The sequence below is a fragment of the Anabrus simplex genome, chromosome 1 (assembly GCF_040414725.1).
Source record: "Anabrus simplex isolate iqAnaSimp1 chromosome 1, ASM4041472v1, whole genome shotgun sequence".
NCBI classification, from domain to species: domain Eukaryota; kingdom Metazoa; phylum Arthropoda; class Insecta; order Orthoptera; family Tettigoniidae; genus Anabrus; species Anabrus simplex.
In genome coordinates, this window is record NC_090265.1 from 1,080,266,285 (window position 1) to 1,080,284,821 (window position 18,537).

General features: G+C 38.3%; 1 protein-coding gene across 1 annotated transcript in view; it reads left to right on the forward strand.

Moving 5' to 3' along the window:
- The window catches only part of Cubn (Cubilin), an 882,604-nt gene that overhangs the window by 376,499 nt on the left and 487,568 nt on the right, over positions 1 to 18,537 (forward strand). Inside the window, exons 33-34 of the mRNA XM_068225286.1 lie at positions 9,342 to 9,449; positions 16,680 to 16,901. Of these exons, the coding sequence (XP_068081387.1) occupies positions 9,342 to 9,449; positions 16,680 to 16,901 (330 nt within the window). The remainder of the gene's footprint in view (positions 1 to 9,341; positions 9,450 to 16,679; positions 16,902 to 18,537) is intronic.

Here is an 18,537-nt window from a genome sequence, read left to right on the forward strand (position 1 = left end):
CATCACAGCTCCATTGATGATTCCTTTTTGCGCTTTGCTCTTGAAAAATCGGTAGCCTTCGGATTAAAAAATCTCTTCATCTGGGTACCTTGTTTCCTGTAGGGCCATTATGGATATCTGATTTTTGTGAAGAGCTTTGGTGAGGGTTTTCAGCTTGCCAGTTTGTGTAAGTGAATTTATGTTGAAAGTTGCTAGAAAGGTTTTAGATTTTGGCCTGTGTTTTTGACTCTTCGGGGTACACCGAAACGCTCCGACTCGTCTCTTGCATGATGTCGAGTCTTCCCCAGAATCCGAATGAGACTCATGCGCTGTGGCATTCATGATGAGGGATTTATCCGAAGATTTACCTCCTGGGGTATGTTTTTTGAAATGTTGTGCCATCATGCTTTTTGACTTGACTTTGCTTTGGACGGGTACCCATCCTTTTACAACTAGGGTTGATAGCCCTAGAGGTTGCCTCAAGATGTTTTCTGGCTTCTGGTCATTTACCAGTGTTCGCCGTAACCCTGGCAAGGGACCAATTTTTTTTTCACGGTGGTATTTTATTTCCCTACTACCCTCTGACTCTGCTTTCCCCAATTCCAGTGGGACGCGCCCGATGGAGGTAACCGGTAAATCCCCACATGGGTATTATTATTATTATTATTATTATTATTATTATTATTATTATTATTATTATTATTATTATTATTATTATTATTGTTGTTGTTGTTGTTATTATTATTATTATTATTATTATTATTATTATTATTATTATTATTATTATTATTATTATTATTATTATTATTATTATTATTATTACCAGAAACTTCGACCCCTTTGAGGAAGGAGTTCAGTTTTAAACACCCATAGAAAAACTAAATTCACAAGATCCTGACAAAGAAGATATCAGGGGTATAATTAAAGAGCTAAGAAACAACAAGGTCCCTGGGAAAGACTATCACGGCTGAATGCAGCCAAAAATTTGGTTAAACAGTTGGAAGGACTTCTTGCACATACAGTACTTGGGCTATAGAGGAGATCCCAAAGAAGTGGAAGAATGCTTTGATTCATCACTTGCACAAGAAGTTTGATAAAACGGATCCCAAAAATCACAGAGGCATCTTGCCTTTTCCCTGTGTGTACAGGATATTGTCGAAAGCACTTCAAACTAGAGTGAAGGCCACCTGGTTAAACAACTGGGGGAATATTGGGCAAGGTTCCAAAAGGGACATTTTTGTCGAAAACAAATTTTCTTCTTCAAGTCGTTGATCAGGATAGGACAATGAACTAGAAAAGGATGATTACGACCTTTGTGGATTTCAAGGCTATGATCCAGTGGACCATGAGACTTTTATTATTATTAATGATATATTTTTCAGGTATAATCTGTTAATAAATGGTTTCTTTTTAAGGTATTTTCTAAATTTGTGTTAGAATGAATTAGTATCGATAGACTGAAGAACTTATTACAAGTAACAACTCTCATTATTGTTCCGTATTGAAGATGACGTTAGGCATAGATATCAAGGATAATTAAATAAAAAACCACCTATTCAATACTTGGTTTTTTATTTAATTATCCTTGATATCTATGCCTAGACTGAAGAACCTCACAATTATAATTTCACTGTGTACACCAGGGTGATATAGAACGGAAATACTGCTGTCCGAAGTTTCAAAGTGTTCTATTTTGGACATGAATAGTCCTGTTTTTTTTTTTTTTAATTCTACATTCTTCCTGCTTTATTGTAGTTGTATTTAAAGTATTCTAAGGGTGTCCAAGATGCAAATAGCTGGTTAAAATAGTTGAATGATAATTCAATCTGTTACTGATCAATCCTTATTTTCTAACATACATACATACATACATACATACATACATACATACATACATATTATCTGCGCACTTCTTAGCGATAGATTTCTGTACGGGTTTGAGGAGTAAGGAGGGAGATTTTCCGGTTCTGTTAGTACTGCCAACTGAATGGAAATGAAATCTGAATTGAATCGATAATATGATCGATCGATATGAATTTTCTAAACCTTTGTTATTTTAAGCCAACAACTGTGTCACCCACACATTATATAACATTATACAACATTTCTCGATGCAAATCTTTTCCTAGAGTGAATTCTATAGTTTGGTTTTGCTGTGTAAATAACAACAGTACTAGATGTAAAGTGTACGCCAGACGTCGCACAGCGATGCATAAGCGATTCATAGTTTGTGTTTCAAAGATTGCCAGTACGAATCTCGAAGATTGCCGAGGTCGACCGCTTCAGCACTAGGGTGTAAATCTATCGCTAAAACGTGTGCAGATAGTACATTATCATTATAGACTGTTATGCCTTTCAGTGTTCAGTCTACAAGCCTCTGGGAATTTATTAAACGTCGCCACAATCCTCGATTTGCAACTAGTGTTGTGGTCTCATTTAGTTCTATACCTCTTATCTTTAAATCGTTAGAAACCGAGTCTAACCATCATCGTCTTGGTCTACCTCTACTTCTCTTACCCTCCATAGCAGAGTCCATTATTCTCCTAAGTAACCTATCCTCCTCCATTCGCCTCACATGACCCCACCACCGAAGCCGGTTTATGCGTACAGCTTCATCCATCGAGTTTGTTCCTAAATAAGCCTTTATCTCCTCATTCCAAGTACCTGCCTGCCGTTGTTCCCCACCTGTTTGTACCAGCAATCATTCTTGCTCCTTTCATTTTTGTTACTTCTAACTTATGAATAAGATATCCTGAGTCCACCAAGCTTTCGCTCCCGTAAAGCAAAGTTGGTCTGAAAACAGACCGATTTACAGATAGTTTGGTCTGGGAGCTGACTTCCTTCTCACAGAATACTGTTGATCGCGACTACGAGCTCACTACATTAGCTTTACGACATCTTGATTCAATCTCACTTACTATATTACCATCCTGGGAGAATACACAACCTAAATACTTGAAATTATCGACCTGTTCTAGCTTTATATCACCAATCTGACATTCAATTCTGTTGAATTTCTTGCCTACTGACATCAAATTAGTCTTTGAAAGGCTAATTTTCATCTCTTTGCATCTATTTTCAAGTTCCAAGATATTAGACTGCAGGCTTTCGGCACAATCTGCCATTAAGACCAAGTCATCAGCATAGGCCAGATTGCTTACTACATTTCCACCTAACTGAATCCCTCCCTGGCATTTTATACCTTTCAGCAGATGATCCATGTAAACTACGAACAGCAAAGGTGAAAGATTACAGCCTTGTCTAACCCCTGTACGTACCCTGAACCAAGAACTCATTCTACGATCAATTCTCACTGAAGCCCAATTGTCAGCATAAATGCCTTTGATTGATTTTAATAATCTACCTTTAATTCCATAGTCCCCCAGTATGGCGAACATCTTTTCCCTCGGTACCCTGTCATATGCTTTCTCTAGATCTACGAAACATAAACTCAACTGCCTATTCCACTCGTAGCATTTTTCAATTACTTGGCGCATACTGAAAATCTGATCCTGACAGCCTCTCTGTGGTCTGAAACCACACTGGTTTTCATCCAACTTCCTCTCAACGACTGATCGCACCCTCCCTTCCGAGATGCCAGTGAATACTTTGCCTGGTATTGTAATCAATGAGATACCTCGATAGTTGTTGCAATCCTTCCTGTTCCCTTATAGATAGGTGCAATTACTGCTTTTGTCCAATCTGAAGGTATCTTACCAACACTCCATGCTAATTTTACTACTCTATGAAGCCATTTCATCCCTGCCTTCCCACTATACTTCACCATTTCAGGTCTAATTTCATCTATTCCTGCTGCCTTATGATAATGGAGTTTATTGACCATCCTTTCCACTTCCTCAAGCATAATTTCACCAACATCATTTTCCTCCTCCCCATGAGCTTGGCTGTTCGCAACACCACCAGGATGATTTCCTTTTACATTGAGAAGATGTTCAAAATATTCCCTCCACCTCTCCAGTGATTGCCTGGGATCTATTATGAGTTCACCTGAATTACTCAAAACACTGTTCATTTCCTTTTTCCCTCCCTTCCTAAGATTCTTTATTACTGTCCAGAAAGGTTTCCCTGCTGCTTGACCTAGCCTTTCCAGGTTGTTACCAAAATTTTCCCATGACTTCTTTTTGGATTCAACAACTATTTGTTTTTCTCTGTTTCTTTCATCTACATACAAATCCCTGTCTGCTTCTGCCCTTGTTTGGAGCCATTTCTGATAAGCCTTCTTTTTACGTTTACAAGCTACTCTCACTTCATCATTCCACCAAGATGTTCGCCTTTTCCCATCTTTACACACAGTTGTTCCTAGGCATTCCCTTGCTGTTTCTACTACAGCATCCCTGTATGCCACACATTCACTTTCTATATCCTGAACCTGCTTACTGTCTACTGTTCGAAACTTCTCACTAATCCTATCCATGTACTTCTGTTTAATTTCCTCATCCTGGAGATTTTCTACCCTTATTTGTTTGCAGACAGATTTTACTTTCCCTAGCCTAGGCCAGAGATACTTAGTTCACTACAGATCAGATAGTGGTCTGTATCATCGAAAAATCCGCGGAAAACTCGTACATTCCTAACAGATTTCCTGAATTCAAAGTCGGTTAAGATATAGTCTATTATGGATCTGGTACCCCTAGCCTCCCATGTGTAGCGGTGAATAGCCTTATGCTTGAAGAATGTATTCGTAACAGCTAAACCCATACTAGCACAGAAGTCCAGCAAACGCTTCCCATTCCCATTAGCTTCCATATCTTCCCCACATTTACCAATCACCCTTTCATATCCTTCAGTTCTATTCCCAACTCTCGCATTGAAATCGCCCATTAGCACTATTCTATCCTTGCTGTTGACCCTGACCACGATGTCACATAATGCTTCATAAAACTTGTCAACTTCATCCTCATCTGCTCCCTCACATGGTGAATACACTGAGATAATTCTCGTCCTAATTCCTCCAACTAACAATGTCAATGTAGATATATATGGTCTAAATTGAAATATTAATAATATAAACTGCATAGAAATCCTATTGAAAGATCTAAATAACTTCTTACAAAAGAGACGAAGGCAAATGCAAACATTCAAACCAATGAACATGTAGCTGCCATAGTCCATAAGTATAAACTGCAATTTTCTCTAAAAATATACATTCCTCTCTTCTCAACTGGGGTTGAATGTGTTTTCAAAATTTGCTCTTTTGCTATTGTGTTCTCATAAGGAATGTTAGGGAACACCAGCACTTTTCTGCTGTTGTTGGGTGGCCACAAGTATTAGCTATCCACATCCCTTGAACCAACATTTGTTGTCACTCCAACATACTGCCTCATATGCTCTTTGTTCCCAAACTTGTATTTATAATCTGCAACTGGGAAAGCCTCTTCTTGCAACACTAGAACTTCATTGCAAGAAATGAATTTCTTCACTTTCACTTCCAATTCTGCTGCCTGCACTATTACTTCCTTTCATCTCGGTGGAAGTCACAGACCATAATTGACTTCCAGGAAGAACATTTAATTTGCTACAGTGGGAAGTAGCATATTTTGTTGGAAGGTAACGAGCTTCTTTGAGTATTTCCTCGAAGCAGGAAGTCGGTGCCTTTGAGCTGCATTGCTGAATCTTCTCATTGTCTGGTAGTTTTTTGATACATGATGTGGATTACAGTAAATGGAATTAAGTCTGTGGCATGAAAGCCACTCTTTATATTACCAGCAGAATTATTTGATATCTTAGAGGTTCAGAAGAGACAGAAAAGTAGAAATGCTCGCCCTGTATGTGTACTTCTTCATTTCAGTTAATACGGCTCACTATGCTGCTTTTATAGGCCTTGATAAGTTTAAATCCAGTGTTTGGAGGAGGTGCGTGCTGTTTAGTGGAAGGAGAACAAATGAGATACTAGTCCAGTCACACTTTTGGATGACCTGCAAAGACAAGGGACTTGACAAGTTGTCTCCAATCGTCACTGTTTGTCCATTTTGTTTCTTTAAGTAGGATAAAGCAGTTGTGTGAAGGTCCAATCTTCATATATTGGTAGATCAAACCTTATTCCTACTGAAATGTGTTCCTTGTGGACCACACTCTTGCCATGTGTCTCACAAATGCTTGAATTTATAAAGGATGTATAAAGGGAGCGGTTTTCCATCTCCACTTGCTGCCATAATGGTAGAAACATGGGATTTTGATGAAAACATCACTTTTTCAGCATGCTTAACCCCTTGTTTTATTTGTCTGTTGCTTGCCCGGGTCATCTGACATGTTGGTCTCTTAGCTGATGATATTGCTGCGGGGAAGATTTTTTCCAGCATTTGCTTTATGTTGGTGAAATACTTTACAACAGCTGCTTTTTTCAATTCCATACAAGCTCTTTTAATATTTTGGTTAGGCAAACAGAGCTTCGAATGCATGTTGAGGAATAAAAGAATTTTTGAAAATCTCTTTTCAGCCAGATTTACCTAATACATAATGTCCATTTTAGTGAAAGGAAATCCCAAGTGTGCAGCCCTGATAATACCTTGTTTCAGCATTTCTTCTTCTTCTTCATTTAGCACTGGTTGTCCTCCCAAACTTTTTGGATGTATTTTCTGCACTTTACTTTGTTAGGTACCCCCTGTGGGTAAGGGATGCAGATGAATAATATACCCACGGTATCCCCTGCCTGTTGTAAGAGGCAACCAAAAGGGGCGACCAAGGGATGATCAAATTAGAACCATGAAACTACTCGTGATTAGTACCACCACGTGGGGATCACCATGGGTCGCCTTTCCTTGCGCGTAGTACCACTATGTTAGGTACCAAATAGGTTTGTGATTAGTAGCAAACGAGAGCGCAACGGCTCTTACAGTACCTGTGATTAGTACCGTAGCACAATATGAGCGACACCATGGGATGACGAAACCCGTGGTTCTGGCTTGCCTATGATTAGTACCCACTATATGAGGAACACAACGGCGAGTCCCTGTGGTTAGTTCCCCTTAGGTGATGAACACCATAGGTTTGCGTTGCCTGTCAGTGGCGCTGCAATGTGCGAAACAGCATAGGTCTGTAATACATGTGCGCATTTCATTACCTGTGAGTAGTACCATAATGTGCGGAATACCATGAGTCTATGCTACTTTTGATTAGTACCGCAACATGACAAATACCATGGTTCTACTTTTCTAGTGATAAATACCATTATGAGGGGCCGATGACCTGGATTTTGGACCTGTTTCGACAACAAGCATAATCGATTTAGCATTGTGCTATAGAAGCAGTCCCTTGGTCCGTAATACTATTGTTCTGTGCGAGCTTCTGTGCATGTAAGGCACTGTGGCTCGGATCCACTGATCGTTTTAAATTTCCATCCATCCGTCCGTCCATCCGTCCGTCCGTCCAAATTCTGGTCAGTGGAGAATTTTGGACTTTTAATTTGTCATCTTATTTCGTACCGATAGGGGCCGATGACGTAGATGTTATGCCCCTTTAAACAACAAACATCAATCATCATTTTGTTCAGTGGACCGAGGTACACCCTACAACTCTCATGTTTTCCTGTAAAATAACTTGCCACGTTGAATATTTTGTATGGCTTTTACTAATTGTTTTGGATTATAATTACATCTTTATGCCTTTCTTGCTCTGATAATTTCTAGGCATTGTCTGAAATCACCCCAGATTGTTTTCAATTACATTGACATGCCAAAAGTCATGGGATAGTAGTATTAAAATGTAATAGTCAGTGGTGCCAATGTACCATGACATCTAAGAAGTACCCAGACCTGTATTAGGTGTGATCTAACATCTTTAGAGTGAGTATAAACACTGCCTGTGCTGGATTTGGCAAGGCAGCATGTATTATCATCTTTTGAACAGGGCATGATAGTGGGGACCACATGGATGGAACATTCTATTGTCGAAGTTGTGTGGACATTTAATATTTCTTGATCGACTGTGTCATGTATCGGCAATACCACATGGAATGCAATACACCCACATTGAACAGTCCAGTGGTTGAGCACAGGTGTGCTTAATTATCACGTTTGGCGGTGCCTGGCTAGAATTGTCTGTGATAACAGATATGCCACACTGGCTCAGATCACATCCACATTCAATTCAGGAAGTACCAGATACATATCCAGCACGTCAATGCGTTCTTTAACATCAGTGGGATATGGAAGCAGAAGACCTATCAGAGTGCCCTTGTTAAAATGATGACATTGGGTACAGCGTCTCATCTGGGCACGTGATATTGCTACTTGGAACCTGGAGAACTGATGACATGTAGCTTGGTCTAATTAGTAATTGTCCCTGCTGCACTGAAGATGGTTTTCTCTGGTTCCCCATTTTCATACCAGGCAAATGCTGAGGTTGTACCTTAATTAAGGCCACAGCCACTTCCTTTCTACTCTTAGTCCTTTTCTGTTCCATCGTAGCTGTAAGACCTATCTGTGTCAATGCAACGTAAAAAAAAAAAAAAGCAACAACTAAAAGTTACTACACAGGGAGGTAGCAGATTTTACTATCCACTAAATTTATTAAACTACTCTCTACAGTTATTTTCAAGTTCACTCATGTCTGAGGTTTCCACTTGAAGCAGTTTTTACTCACATTTGTAACACACACAAAGGTGATCCACAGTACTTCGGCACATCAAGCCCCTGTTTGGCAACACGGCCTCTACAGTACAGTGCCATTCCAGAACAGTTCACTTCACAACTAACAAGGCTCGTTTAACTCAGCGCATCTGACTGACAGGTTCGCTCCCAATGAATGACTCATCATTGACTTGAACCATCTGCTTACATTCGGTCACGATTGACACACTGAAGACCGACTCATGTGAGACTGATTAGCTTGCGCCATCTGTACTCTTTATGTCCTGATGCTCTATTTCTAGATCATTCTGGGCATATTCTTCATTGCTAATCAGCTTCAAACTTCTTCTAGGAGCTTCCTCATCATGAAACTCAAAAATTTACCAGGCTGTTGTTTTGCTAAACTGCTGACCCATCCATCTTGTCACCACTCCACTAGGATTTTTGACTTCCACAGAACCCCCACATTCTTGGTATTCACTGTCACAATATTGAACGACCTAGGTGTGCATTTTTTTCTAAATGGTTTGGGGACTTCACTTAGAAATCAAAATTAGAATTTGTACTGGACTAATTCTTAGAGAACATTTATGGTTAAAGACACATAGGAAGCAACTGAAAGTCTACTGGTCTTAAACTTTTCTGTTTCTTAACGATATTCTGTTAATCCTCCCCTCAGCAAGTACCAGAGAGGAGATAAGTCTCTAAACCCCTCCACAATAGAAATGGAGAGTATACCACCATTTTCTTAATATACAATGTGTGGTTTTACAGGTTGTGGTGCGGATCTGACGTCTGAACATGGATCTTTTGCTTCCCCGGACTACCCATCCACGTACCCGCTGAATTCTGAATGTGTATGGACAATCACTTCAGCACCAGGTAAATACTAGAATACTGCAATAACAATTCTCGCTCTCATTATGGTTTAGATCTGCATAAGGAAATGAAAATAGGAGATGAACACTCCATGTTTCTCAGATAAAGGGCGCCGTACGTAGGTTGTGGAATCAATGCCTTGTAAATAGGACTGTATCTTTTAAGACCTAAATTTCACCAATAAATGCAAAATTATGACTTAAAATTACCATAAATAAGCCCCAAAACATTAGACAATTCTAAACCGGGCGAGTTGGCTGTGCGCGTAGAGGCGCGCGGCTGTGAGCTTGCATCCGGGAGATAGTAGGTTCGAATCCCACTATCGGCAGCCCTGAAGATGGTTTTCCGTGGTTTCTCATTTTCACACCAGGCAAATGCTGGGGTTGTACCTCAATTAAGGCCACGGCCGCTTCCTTCCAACTCCTAGGCCTTTCCTATCCCGTCGTCGCCATAAGACCTATCTGTGTCGGTGCGACGTAAAGCCACTAGCAAAAAAAAAGACAATTCTAACAATTATAGAAATTGGTAATAAGTCATTCAGTTTAGTATCTTTCTATAGCGTCTGGAGCTGCATCACTTGATATGCAAATTTGCACACTTGTACCAGTATCTGACCTTTTGCGTAGGTCTTTTTTTATTTCATTTTTTCACGCCATTGGGAAGTAAATTACCATACAGAATTGAATATGTTTATCCAGAAATTTATTCAGTTTAGGGTTAGTTATTTGAAGAATGTCAGTAAAATGGAAGACCACACTGAATTCTCCATATAAAGAAGAAAAGATTCCATAGCTCCCACAGAAATATTATTCTAATGATTTCTTATCTTCACTTCTTTGTGCAGCATGTTTGTGATATTCTGCCATTGCATGCTGCTGAACAGTGAATGATTTTCCCTGGTAATTTTCATGTCATACAGTTTGAAAGACAGTGTATTTACCATCAGTCAAAAACTTCTTCGCCACATTGATTAATCTACTTGAGAGAATAACATTTATGGGATTAATGATGTACACATTTTCTTGACACCAAAGATCATTTGTTATAGCTCACATGTTTAAGGCCACAAGATTTGTATTACCAGTTAGTTATGTGTGAAGTGAATGATTATAGAATTCTTTTTTGAGATGTTGATTGATATTTTATGATCTGTTATGTAATTTTAGAGTTATTTTGATGTGTTTGATTTCAAGTCTTAGATAATTTAATTTTTGAGTAGAAATTGGTCCTTGTGGAAGATCAAATTGACTGGGAAGTATTTGATTCTTTCAAACAAATAATAAGTACGTGTATTTACCCATCATGCTATAGATATGATGTACACGATTTCAACTGTCGTTGAGACTGTCCCCAATCTGCCTTGCAAACCCCAAAAGCAATGGATTCAACACGAATCCCGGTAAGTTTAGACTATTTACTTTTAAGCCCATCGCAGCCCCAGATAGTAAGTCATAGTGTACCAAGTAAATTGAAAGAGGTAAACTTGAAAAACAAAATATAAACACCAGCCTCTTGTAACCACTGCTTTAGTTAAACCTGGACCAGCACAAAGTAAATTCATTGAAGATCTGTGTAAAGCATTTGCCTCAGCAAGCATCCCATTGGCTAAGTTAAACAATAAGATCTTAGTTCAGTTTCTGCCAGAGTATATGAAATAACCAATCCCAGATGAATCAACAATTAGGAAGAATTATGTTCCTGAGCTTTATAAAGTAAGGTTAGATAAACTAAGGGAAAAAGCTGATGGAAACTATATTTGGGTCTCACTAGATGAAACAACAGATGTGGATCAAAGTTATGTAGCTAACTTTGTGTTTGGAATTTTAGGAGAGGAAGAAGAGAGAGACAGATCATATCTATTAAATATGACTTTGTTACCTAAGGTGAATCACTCAACAGTTACTGCATATTTTGATTGATGCACTTTCTTGTTTGTGGCAATCAGGCATTCTTTATGATCATGTTCTCGTTGCCTGCACTGATGCTGCTCCTTACATGTGTAAAGCCATGGGGGGTCTTGGGATATTATATCCCAAGATGATACACGTCACATGTGTAGTACATGGACTTCATCGAGTCGCTGAAGCAGTCCAGCTTCCTTTCCTGACGTGAATGCATTGATCCTGTAGGCATTGCCATACATGTTTTTTCTTAACTGTATCATAGGCTTTTTCAAAATCCAAAAATATGAAGATGATTTCTTTGTTCCTTTCAAGATGTTTTTCCATTATTGTTCGCACTGTAAATATCAAGTTGATATTTGATCTATTCGGTCAAAAGCCATATTGTTCTTCCTCTAACTGTGTTTCTATTATATCCCTCAGTCTTTTGTCTATGACTTTCTTCATCATTTTTAGCCCATGTGATAATAGGGTTATACATCTATAATTTTCACATTTCTTCCTATTTCCTTTTTAGAAAAATGGTGCAATGCTTCCTTGTTGGCATTCTTCAGGTATCCTTCCATATGGCATTGAGGGCTCAGTATAGCCACTGTAGTCCAATGCTTCCTGCTGCCATAATCATATCAGCATTGAATTAATCTTTTCCACTTGCTTTACCTTTGGTCATTGCTTTCACTGCCCTTTCAAGTTCCAACCATGTTATTGGGTTCTCTTCTTTTTCTCCGTCTATTATTTCCATTTTCTTATCTCCTTCTTCCTCCAAGCAGTCATCCTCATTATAAAGTTTTTTCAAAATACTTTGCCATCACCTTCTGAAGACCCTTTTAATCATGTACTATGGATCCATCTTCTCTCTCTAATGCCTTGATTTTTTCCTGATTTATTCTTTTCAATTTTATTACTCTGTATAATAGTTTCTGATTTCCTCAACTATTTTGCTCAATTTTGTTGGTAAACTCTCCCCAACATTTCTCCTTTTCTTCCTTGATACTCCTATTTACTTGTAGTTTCAATCTTTGTATTCCACATGTAAACTTTCTATGTTATTCTCATCCTTCTGATACTTTTTTGCTTTTCCTTACCCATTTCCTTCTTTACCTTGTTCCTTTCTTTTATTTCTTTTTTTATTTTGTCTGTCCACCACCATGTCTCCTTTCCCTTGACCTTTGCTTTTGTTTTCCCGCATACCTCAATTGCTGCTTCCACAAATGTCTGTCTTAACACGTTGACTACCGGCTCCTCAGTAGATGATTTAAACCTCCAGCCCGTCCTTTTTAAATCCCCTCATCTCTGTAGTGCACTATTTTACCTTAAATGTTACTGTACAGAAACTGGTCGCTGAGGATTTCGAGAATCAGCCTAATTTTGTATAGCCTAACAGGATTCCCCTCATAATGACTGCTGTCATTAAAGTGCAAGAATGACATTATGTTTCCAAACCAGGTTCATGCCATGGTTTTCGAAAAAATCGGCAAGCCAAAAATAGTGTCACCTGTCCAGTACATTTTCAGATCTGGTTTTTGAATTATTCTGGTTACAAACATTAAGTAATAATAATAATAACTTAAATGTTTCCACCTTTTCAATACAATATATTCACAAGATTACAAAATTATACGGTACTAGTTTCGACCCATCTAGGGGTCATCATCAGCCGTATTGGAGCAAAGATCATTTGTGGCGAAATCCTAAGACAATATTATTTTAAAGAATAACAAGTGAAATGAGATGTTATGGTAATCAAAGGTACTTTTCCAAGACAATTACACTTTCTCCCGCACCCTTCAGCCCCAACTTAAGCCCTCTTCCTAAGCCATATTTCATTTCAATACAAGAACTTACTGATTTCCATGATTATAATTTTTACAACACCCCATTTATACTTTATTCTTTGTTAAAAACCTCTTATTATGTATATTCCTTGTATTATTAACTATTACCATAACATCTCATTTCACTTGTTATTCTTTAAAATAATATTGTCTTAAGATTTCGCCACAAATGATCTTTGCTCCAATACGGCTGATGATGACCCCTAGATGGGTCGAAACTAGTACCGTATAATTTTGTAATCTTGTGAATATATTGTATTGAAAAGGTGGAAACATTTAAGTTATTATTATTATTACTTATATATTGTTCAATACGGACCAAAAACATGAAATTCATAACCATCAATTACAAACATTAGTCCTAAAAACTTTTCATCTCATTTACATTGACTGGTTTCCACGTCTGAAAAATAGAATAGGCCTCTTTAGTGAATGGACGCGGTGCTGCACAAATAACTTGTTCCATGTAAAGGTTTGTCTGATAGCGTACATATTCAAGGAAATCGTCATTTACAAATAAATTGATGAAAGAAATTACATTTCTATTTTTGATGTCAACATTTAATCCTACCCGTCCAGTGAACTTGATTGCAGGTGGACAATAAGACAGATGCGTATCGGTTATTTGAATGTGCTGAATTTCACTTTGCCCAGAGTCTGGTATATTATCATCGGAATTGCTTCCTCTATCACTGAAATCAGAGATGAGTTCATCCCCAGAATCATCGTTCAGTTTCCTCACTTCGTATACTGTGTTTGTAACTCGTCATGTTATTGTGACACAATGACTCACTTCACCACACACCCTCACAAGAATTCCACGACTGGCTTAGGTCTGTGTTTACTCAAAGAAAAAAAGAAAGCAAGCATTGGAATGTACTCTCTGTTCAGGTAGTCAGGGCGAGGGACTGTTCATTAATATGGCATTTATGGTTTTCAACACAAACTACAACTTTGTACGAATTGAGCGCTAAATTCAAAACAACGTTTACTTCGCACAAGCTTAAACACTTAAGCGCCTTAAGGTGTCTACGGGAGTGAATGTGTTAAATTATCCCACTCTTCTTCTCCACTTTGTATTTCCATGTTAGGCAACTTCCTTTTTATCCAATTTTGGAATGCCATTCTTTTATCCTCCAGTTCCCAAATCCTGATCTTTGGTTTCTTCTTCAGTAAATTTTAGGGATTTTTACTAGTTTTAATTCCACAATTAATGATCTATGATCACCTTCCATACTTTCATTGGGAATTATCTTCATGTTCATGATATATCTTCCCCATTCTCGGTCTGTTATTACAAAATCAATGAGTGTTCCATACTGTCCATCCCAACTATATCGGCTGATCTTATCACTATTTCTCTTCATAAACCCTGTGTTCTTTATTATCAGGTTATTTCTGATACAAAAATCCAACAGTTTCTCTCTGTCTTCATTTCTATCGCCATACCCATGTGGGCCCAAAACATTCTCATGTCCCATTCTATCAGTTCCCACATGAGCATTCAGATCTCCCATTATCATGATCCCATCTCCAACAATATGTGTTTCCAGTTCATTGAGGAAATCTTCTTTTTTTTTTTCCCTGCTACATTCTGTCTGTGGAGCATATACCTGTACTGTCTTCAGTAGTTCTTGTTTACATGTATGTGCATTATTATAATTCTTTCACTGGGTGAGTTGGCCATGCGGTTATGGGCGCACAGTTGTGAGCTTGCATCTGAGAGGTAGTGGGTTTGAACCCCACTGTTGGCAGCCACTTCCTTCCCATTCCTAGGCTTTTCCTATCCCATTGTCGCCACAAGACCTATCTGTGTCGGTGCGACGTAAAGCAAATAGCAAAAAAAAAAAAAAAAAAATTCTTTCATTTACATACTCAACTTCAGCTTAACATTCAGGTCAACATTCTGATTCACTATAAATCCCACTCTATTTCTTTTCTCTTTACTGTTACCCATCCAGTACAAGGTGTACCCGTTTCTTGATTTCCTCATTTCTTTCCCTTTCCATTTTGCCTCACTTAATCCCAGGATGTCATCTCTCCATTAGGTCAATCAATTCATTTTCCTTCCCTTTCATTGTTAAAATATTTATTGTTCCAAATCGGGTTTTGTTCTCTGATCTAACACTTGCATGAACATCAGCATTACCATCATACTATGCAACTGTAAGCAGAGACTTGTCAATTCCATTTCCATTTTTATACTTCCATCCTAGGCTTGTATTATAGTTGAAAGCAAGTACAAATTTACTCATGTGCTGACCTGCTAAGCCTACTGCATCTGAGGGTTTTCTTTTGGGGTTTACTCCTTTAGCCTTTGAAGATCCCTCTTCTCCACAAGGCAGTGGTTTCCTCTTCTAATTTTCCCCAGAGAGGATGGGTTGCCTCATCCACCATCTTCGCCATTCCAAAGGTCTCCTTCTCTGCCTATGATGCTATTAAGGTCTTCAACTGTAACCCTTGGCATGGGTTCCACATTATACCCCATGAGACTGGGTCCCTGCCTGAACTTAACTCTCCTTAATACCGGCCTACTGATTTGGAGAGTACCCACCCCCACAACGTGGATGTGCCAGACAAGAATTACTCAAGTGAAGAATAGGGAAGGTGACCCTATCTCCCTTGAGTCGGGTTAATGGTTGTGTATGATGTCACAACCAATGGCATATGATAATGTTGATTACGCAGCCCTACAACAGTCTTTAAATCTGCATAGTCTGTCACAATGCGGTGAATTCCTGGATACACTTTTCATTTTTCATTTGCTCCATTCCTTGGTGAATTGCCCGCAACTCCTAGAAAAAATAAACTTACACATACCAGACAGACACGTGAGGTTTAATCATGCATTGTCCACAAATTGACAGAGTAGTAACTATGCGTTCCATGGACCCATTGAACAAATGTCAAGATTGCTAAACAAAGTGGATATTGATGTATTTAATTGCTTCTTGTAAACATTTAGAAATCACTTTCACAATCTCCAGAAATGATTAGTACTTTCCTGTGCTTACTTGTACTACCTTTGTATATATTTTGTACATTTAAAAATATCTTATACTCCATGGACTCTTTCCTTTCTTTTTAGTTTGTTTGTTTTGTATATTTTTCTCTATTGTGTTTAAAATGGTATTACCATTATTGAAGAATTATTATCATAAAATAATTTTTGAATGGCATTTAATAGAGTGATACTGTGAGCATTCCACAGATATTCAGGTTGTCAAAAAATGCTTTCACAGCCGCAGATCTTAAAATCACAGCAATAGAACCCGCTTTTGGGTGGTTAGGCCGTGTGCATTATGCAGAGTCCTGGAGGGGCGTGCCATTCCAGCTGATGAGTCCAAATGGCACGTCTGGACGAAACTCTGCATAATGCACACGGCCTAACCACCCAAAAGCGGGTTCTATTGCTGTGATTTTAAGATATTCAGGTTGGTTTCCTTTTCTTAGTTCCTATTTTTATTTGAGTTTTATCAGAACTGTTTATTTTCCAGGTAACAGAGTGATGGTGAATTTCCGTTCCTTTGCACTGGAGGAGAGTACTTCATGTAACAAGGACTACTTGGAGATTCGAGAGGGAGATGGTGCTGGTAGAATGATAGGAATATACTGCACTGAACTACCCAGCAACATCACAGCCTCACAGACACTTTGGATTAAATTTCATAGTGATGGAGATGAAACTGCAGCTGGTTTTATAGCTGATTATAGTCTAGGTAAATTAAAATTATATTGCTGTTTGAAATGATAGTTTTTGAATATAACTTAAGAGAAAATTCCATATAATTACATACTATTCTAATGAGAAGGTTGACTGATGCTAGAAATCATGAGTTCAGTTCCAAGTAGAGTGCTCAGGTTTCTGAAAAATCTTTGCGACTCAGAAGTCAGTGACAGTTGGCTAATCACTTCATGTTAAGCCTTTAAAGACCAGGAATGTTTAAGTTGAATGCACTTAAAAAGTCCAGCTATTTACTGGTTGGTTGTGGTGAAAAAGACCAAGATATATTTTGCAGTTCTCCTTTCATAAACTCACATGATTAGTTATAATTAAGATTCTTAATTTTTTATTTTTGAAATCCAGAGAACACTATCCTTTTCCCATGGGAAATTTTTAAAAAGAATAAAGTTTGAATAAGAACTATTTTATGAACTTTTAGATTCATTCCATCGACAAGAAATTGCCACCTGTCTTTGTAGATTATGGTCATTTGGTGATATTGACAAGTCGGTCATAATCGCAAGGGTGGCCATTGCCAATATATCATCATGTCTCATATGTTATCAATTTCATTTCCATATTGGTAGTTCAACAGTTCACAATTGTAGGTTTGGGATTCTCTACATAATGAATATTTGTATAGTGTTAGTCATAAATTATATGTATTTACATTTAAAAGTACTTTACATTATGAGTGGAGGACTAGTTTCAATCCTCTGTTGGAATCATCTTCAGCTGCTAACTGTATCATGAACATAAATATATCAAGATAGCAATACATTAAAAATATTACACTATTTAAGGTATGTACAGTTCTAAATGATGGTGATAATAACACATGTTAATGTCCTCATCACATATCTCAGGTTGTTCAAGACCGGGCGAGTTGGCCGTGCGCATAGAGGCGCGCGGCTGTGAGCTTGCATCCGGGAGATAGGAGGTTCGAATCCAATTATCGGCAGCCCTGAAGATGGTTTTCCGTGGTTTCCCATTTTCACACCAGGCAAATGCTGGGGCTATACCTTAATTAAGGCCATGGCCGCTTCCTTCCAACTCCTAGGCCTTTCCTGTCCCATCGTCGCCATAAGACCTATCTAGCAAAAAAAAAAAAAAAAAAAAAAGTTTGTTCAAGATTCACTTTCACACATACTGGTTGCAGCGGTTTACACAGAGCATTGTTGAATCAAAATTCACATTCACAGATCTGTGTCTAAATGTTAATAATCACAATAGCACTTGTCACCATTTGGTGAGAAACTTTACAGACAGATATACACAAATTGGTCAAATGTTTGAACAGAGTCTGTGATAAAACATGGATTAAAATCAGTGACGCTGTCACATTCAGTAAAACAGGGCTGAAATTGTTCCATTTTAAAAAGCGATGTAGGCCTACGCTGGTATGGAAGTTCTTGCCATTGAGTGTTAAGAGTTAATTGTGTGACTGACCCTTTATAACTCAAGCTGGTTGCTTGTGACCTTGTTGAATGTGCTTCGTGAGTCATTTCTAGAGCCCGGATTTCATGCAAATGCTTGTTCCTAAATCAGCTGCTTACACTTCTGAAACTTCACAAATATTCATTTTTTGACTAATCAATTCCAAACAACCATACTTTTTCTGTGCATGTTTG